Source organism: Sinocyclocheilus anshuiensis, unplaced genomic scaffold (genome assembly GCF_001515605.1).
Source record: "Sinocyclocheilus anshuiensis isolate Anshui unplaced genomic scaffold, SAMN03320099.WGS_v1.1 scaffold217, whole genome shotgun sequence".
NCBI classification, from domain to species: domain Eukaryota; kingdom Metazoa; phylum Chordata; class Actinopteri; order Cypriniformes; family Cyprinidae; genus Sinocyclocheilus; species Sinocyclocheilus anshuiensis.
The window spans coordinates 2,573,906-2,580,405 of NW_015536538.1; the positions used below are offsets into that span (position 1 = coordinate 2,573,906).

Here is a 6,500-nt window from a genome sequence, read left to right on the forward strand (position 1 = left end):
TATCATGTGAAAATTAGTATATTGAAAGAAAATGTGAACCCTTTATTTTGCACGTAATATTTTACAAGTCAGTCAGTTTTCCCGTCTTTCTGGCTCTCTCTGTCCAACTGCACTCCAGACAGTCTCTCTGTGCTTTCTCTCTCTCGGCTCCTCTTCTCCGTGGCTCGAGCCACAGCTTCATCGAAGCACATGCTGATGCCGCTGTTCCTCTTGGCCTCTCTGTCTGCGTCTCTCCTGCGATCCGCTCCACCGTCCCATGCTTCTCGTCTCTCTCCGGGACCCTCGGTGTCGATCTCTGCGCTTTCGTCCTCGTCTCTGTGTGCCGTTTTAGTTTCCGCTGCGTGTTCTTGGTCGGCTTGCGCTGCTTTATCATCGTGTTGTCGGTGCTGAAGCTGTTTTCTGAGCGTGAACGCTGTGAGTTTGGAGGTCTGAGGTCTGGGAGGGACGGCAGGAACCGCTTTCGTGGCATTCGCAGCTTTGCGTGGAGAACGTTTGCGAGGCGCCTCTTTGCTTTCAGTTTGTTCGTGTTGCATCTTGTCTGGACGCTGCACGAGTGTGGACTTTTCCGGATCATCTCCACCTTCAGGAGAAAGATCTCCCTCAGCAGAACTTTCTGTTTTTACGTTCACGTCCTCCTCAGAGTTTCCTTCACGGCTTTCCTCTAAATCTTCTTGTCTTTCAGCTTTGTTTTGGTCTTGTTCTCCTTCTTTTGTATGCTCCTCATCTACACTCTCAGATTCTCCATTATTCTCCTTTGAATTTTTAACTTCTTGTTCTTCTTCTTTTGCATGTTCCTCATCTATTTCTTCACATTCTCCACTGTTTTTCTCTAAATCTTGTCTTTTGGCTTCTTCTTTAGGTCCATCTTTTGCATTTTCCTCACAATCTCCACTATTTTCATCTAAATCTTCTTGTCTTTCAGCTTTGTTTTGGTCTTGTTCTCCTTCTTTTGTATGCTCCTCATCTATTTCTTCACATTCTCCACTGTTTTTCTCTAAATCTTGTTTGGCTTCTTCTTTTGATCCATCTTTTACATTTTCTTCACTATTTTCCTCGAAATCTTCTTGTCTTTCAGCTTCGTTTCTGTCTTGTTCTCCTTCTTTAGGTCCATCATTTGCATTTTCCTCACATTCTCCATTATTTTCTGTTAAATCTTCTTTTCTTTCAGCTTCGTTTTTGTCTTGTTCTCCTTCTTTTGTAAGTTCCTCATCTACCCTCTCAGATTCTCCACTATTTCCCTCTAAATCTTCTTGTCTTTTAGCTTCTTGTTCTTCTTCTTTTGCATGTCCTTCATCTCCTTCTTCACATTCTCCACTGTTTTTCTCTAAATCGTGTCTTTTGGCTTCTTCTTTAGGTCCATCTTTTGCATTTTCCTCACAATCTCCACTATTTTCATCTAAATCTTGTTTTCTTTCAGTCGTGTTCACTTGTTTTTGTTCTCCGTTCCCATCACTACATTCCTCTACAGATCCAGCTTTTGCATCTTCCTCAACATCTTCACTCTTTCCTTCACCTGCATCTGTTTTGTTGCTGTCCTCACACTCTTCTCCTTCATTTTCCTCCATATTCCTCACAACTTTCATAGTTTCTTTCATAGTTTCTTCAGTCTTCTCATCCTCCTCCTTTTGACCCTCTTCGGTCTTTGTTTGGTTTATAATTAGTGTTTGTTCCTCTGGTGGTTGGTCTTGAGGAGTCAGCGAGACGCGGTCTGCATCCTTGAGCTCATCTGTGATGGTTACCTCACTGTTACCATGGTAACCGTCAGCATCCAGCACCTGCTGAGCATCTTCAGCTGGAGACAGTGCTGGGATGGGCTCAGGAACGCTGGTGCCGTCGGTCTCAGTTTGGTCGGGTTCTGGTGAAGAAGGAATCGAGTCCGGTCCAAAATAAGTGTCTTCTTCACTGGCTTCACTCTTTGGATCATCTTCTCCTCTGTACACATACAAAAGTCAAATATTACACAAACACTAGACAGTTTGTGTTGTTACAAACCCATATTATTCTCTTTCTGCCTTGAAACACAAATGTAAGCTAGTAGAGGAGAATTAGATTGTTCAGGTTTATGCTTTCCATAAAAACAAAGCATACCGGTGACAGCCATCAAGCTACAAAAACAACCACACATGTATGATAAAATAAGTGTTTATTAATACTGGGAAGATTTTCAGTCTGTTAATTAAATGATTCAAAAATGTGTTTAGAAAATAATGAATTATTGATAATTAAATTGATCAGAATTAGGGTTGCAAATGGGTGGGAAATTTCCGGTAAATATCCGGAAACTTTCCAAAAATCCCTGGAATATAAAAAAAAAAATCCTGGAATATTTCCAACATTTCTGGAATATTTCCGAAATTTACTGGAAATGTTCCACCTTTTTGCAACCCTAATCAGAATTGACCCAATATTTGTGTGTGCTATTTTTGTGTGATATATATTTAATTAATAATTATTTAATTTATTATTATTAATTATATTAAATTAATAAATTAATGTAAATAGTTGTAATTAATGTAAATATTAATGTAAGAGTGTATATATATATATATATATATAGTCAGGTCCATATATATTTGGACACAGGCACAATTTTTATTATTTCAGCTGTTGACCGAAGAATATTCAAGTTACAGTTATATAATGAACATGGGCTTAAGCTTTAATTTGAGGGTATTTTCATCAAAATTGGAGGAAAGGTTAAGAAATCACAGCTCTTTAATATGTACCTCCCCCCTTCTTCAAGGGACCAGAAGTAATTGGACAATTGACTCAAAAGCTGTTTCATGAACAGATGTGGGTTATTCCTTCGTTATTTCTACATCAATTAAGCAGGTACAAGTTCTGGAGTTGATTCTAAGTGTTCCATTTACATTTGGAAGCTGTTGCTGTGAAGCACATCATGCAGTCAAAGATCTCTCCATACATGTGAAACAGATGATTGTTAGGCTTCAGGAACAAAACAGATCCATCAGAGAGATAGCAGGAACATCAGGAGCGGCCAAATCAACAGTTTGGTACATTCTGAGAAAAAATAACGCACTGGTGAGCTCAGCAACATAAAAAGGCCTGGACGTCGTCTACGGAGGACAACAGTGTGGATAACCGCAGGATCCTCTCCATGATAAAGAAAAGCCCTTTCACAACATCCAGCCAAGAGAAGAACACTCTCCAGGAGGCAGACGTGTCTCTGTCAAAGTCTACAATCAAGAGAAGACTTCACCAGAGCAAATACAGAGGCTTCACCACAAGCTGCAAACAAGCCCAGATTAGACTTTGCCAAAAAACATATAAAAAAGCTAGAGCACTTCTGGAAAAGCATTCTTTGGACGGCTGAAATTAAGATTAACCTGTACCAGAATGACGGGAAGAAAAAAGTCTGGAGAAGGTTTGGAACAGCTCATGATCAAAGCATACAACATAATCTGTGAAACATGGAGCAGTGTGATGCATGAGCGTGCATGGCTTCAGTGGCTCTGGGTTACTGGTGTTTAGTGATGATGAGACAGAAGACAGAAGCAGCCGGATGAACTCTGAAGTGTACAGGGATATACTCTCTGACCAGATTCAGCCAAATGCAGCAAAGCTGATTGGACGGCGCTGAAAATGGGGGGCTGTGTATAAAAATGGTTGTAATTCCTAAGCATTTTATGTTATATTTTTATTTTGTTCAACCCCTTGAATTAAAGCTTAAAGTCTGCACTTCAATTTCATGGTACATTTTATGGTGTTTTGTTATTTTTGGACCTTGATAACCGTTATAAGAGCAGTTTCATTCTCATTTAATCTTTTACAGAGAAAAAAAATCATATGGGTGATTAAATTATGAAATAAATTTTCATTTTGCACTTACATCAGTGTGTGTTTATCATTCTCCACATCCTTTGAATGTCTGTCTTCATTCTTCTTTTCATCCACACACACTTCATCTGCCTTCAATGCATCTGAACTGAGATGTTCTTCACTAAGCAGTGGCTCAAAAGCGGGTTCACTATTGTCTGTCGATGCAGAAGCTGCAGGAATCGCGTCTTCTGATTGGTCGATGGATTGTGCATCATTATTGTTCTCTGGAGGAAGTGCGTTTCTGTTTTATTTTAATTCTATTCTGGTGGTATACACAGCCGAAATTATGAAAATTGTGTCAGTGTCCAAATATATATAGACCTCACTGTATATATATATAAAATCCAATACTGATTTAAACTAAGATAGTTATAATTAAAAACATGTAATTTAATTAAAGTTTTAATCAAAGTGTAAGTGAAAAATTAAATGATTAAATTATTTTAATTTATTATTACTACTATTAATTTTATTATTTTATTTTAATTTAATTTACCCAATATTTGTGTTTATTCAGTACATTTATTCAAAACTAAGTAGATATTTAATTTAACTTGATTTAATGATAATATTTTAAGAAAAAATGTAAATTAAATTACATTAAGTTTAAATGTTCTATATTATACTTTGATTCTCTCTCGTCATTCTTCTTTTCATCCATACGCACTTCATCTGTCTTTAATACAGCTGAACTGAGATGTTCTTCACAAAGAGATGGATCAAAAGCGGGTTCACGTCTGTCTGTCGATGCAGAAGCTGCAGGAATCGCGTCTTCTGATTGGTCGATGGATTGCGCATCATTATTGTTCTCTGGAGGAAGTGCGTTTGATTGGTTACTAGTGTGAAGATCTACGTCGTTGCTAGTAGACGAGCCAGCGGTGGTTTGTGGACTCAACCAAGACAGTCCCTGATAATCCCGACAGGCTGGGAGACTCTGACAAAACATGTCCTCATATTCAGAACCTTTATCAGACTCATCATCATCAGCAGGGCTGTACTCGTCATCTGAGGATAATGACGGGGCCGGCAGGAAGGGTCGGGACTTATACGGCAGGCTGTGTGATTTTCCAGGAAGAGGCCTGTGTGTGAAGGAAGGGCTGCTGCTTTTGGCTGCAGGTGTTTGATGCTCATTAGTGCAGTTTTGCGATGGACAGGAATCGGCCTGATTGTCCTTGTTTTCATCCTCCTCTTCCTCATATTCGTTCTCAAAACAAGGCGCCTCGACTGAGAACTCAACCTGACGAATAGAGACAGACATCAGGTACAGGCATCATAAGTGTGCTCACCAAATACAAACAAAAGTCTATTAAACTTCTTTATAAGACACTTCATTTAGACCAATCTTTGAAAAGACTTTCAAAAACTGACAGCAAATTAATCACTGACACTGAATGAAAACCTCTTATAGAATAATTTAATACAGCATCACATAATACCGGAATGCATTATGATTAGGGTTGCAAAGGAGTGGAAAATTTCCGGAAACTTTCCCAAAATCCCTGGAATATTCCAAAAAAATTCCTGGAAAGTTTCCAAAATTTCTGGAATGTTTCCAAAATTTACAACAATTTTGCAACCCTAATTATGATGGAAAAAATGTTTAGTCAAAATAAATGTAATTTATATAGTAATATTTTATAATATTTTAATTCAAAATGTACATGTAAAATACTTACATTTAATTAGTGCTTTAACTCACTATTGTTAACAATTTAATGATTTTAAATATAATATTTGTAATACTTTTCCCAATATTTGTGTATGCTACGTATATATTATAATATTTTAATTTAAAAATGTTGTTTAAAATGTTTAATTAAAATATGTTTTAAAGTTAATGATTTAATTTCTTATTTTTAGTTATATAATTAATTGACTCTTTTCCCGCCAGCATTTTGGAAAAAAGTTGCCAGTCACCGCCAGCGATTTTGATGATTTTCACTAAAATTTGATGGCCTCCAGTATATTTTGCTGTATGAATATTTGAATATGCAATACACCAAAATAAAGATCAGAGCCTCTACTTTTAAACAACAAAAGTCAGTTTTATTATAGCTTAAAGCATTCTTTTTTATCAACACTTGAATATAGGTAGGTGTAGGGTATCAGACTGAATCAGACAATTTAAGATTCGATCAAGGACATGGTTGAAACACGAGGAGCCGAATTCCACAGAAAGGCCCAAGACACAGGATGTTCGTAAATCAGATCCTGGCGCCACAAGCCTAAAGCAAGTCCACCAACTAGCAGCTTTGAGTAGCTCACAGCATTTAAACAAAAGAACACTTATTGACAATTCCAAGGAGATTGTCAATTTTGGGGCAAGTAATCAAGATTAATGGTCAGAGATGCACAGCATGACCATCACATGTAAACCAGTGATAGTAATCATGATCACGAGCTCTTTGGATTGACTTTTCCCCCACCTAGAAGACAAAGAACAGACTGAAATTCCTTATGAGAGACCTCTTAACCTCACAGCTTCACAGAACATGTCCTTATGTTCAGAGAATGGTAAAGAAACCGTCTTTTACAGATGTAGATGCACCAAAATGAACTCAAAAAGACTTATAAACTAATATCAGTCCATTGCTTAACTCCATATCATGTATGTAACCCACACATTAGATTATCATGTTTTAATCATTTATTGTGTATGT

At 37.5% G+C, this 6,500-nt stretch overlaps 1 protein-coding gene across 1 annotated transcript in view; it reads right to left on the reverse strand.

Moving 5' to 3' along the window:
• Nucleotides 1-6: 6 nt before the first annotated feature.
• The window catches only part of LOC107696752 (dentin sialophosphoprotein-like), a 19,187-nt gene continuing 12,693 nt past the window's right edge, over nucleotides 7-6,500 (reverse strand). The window contains exons 11-13 of the mRNA XM_016497235.1: nucleotides 4,467-5,077; nucleotides 3,851-4,081; nucleotides 7-1,932 (exon numbers count right to left, since the gene is read on the reverse strand). Coding sequence (XP_016352721.1) covers nucleotides 69-1,932; nucleotides 3,851-4,081; nucleotides 4,467-5,077 — 2,706 coding nt within the window. The 3' untranslated portion in view covers nucleotides 7-68. The remainder of the gene's footprint in view (nucleotides 1,933-3,850; nucleotides 4,082-4,466; nucleotides 5,078-6,500) is intronic.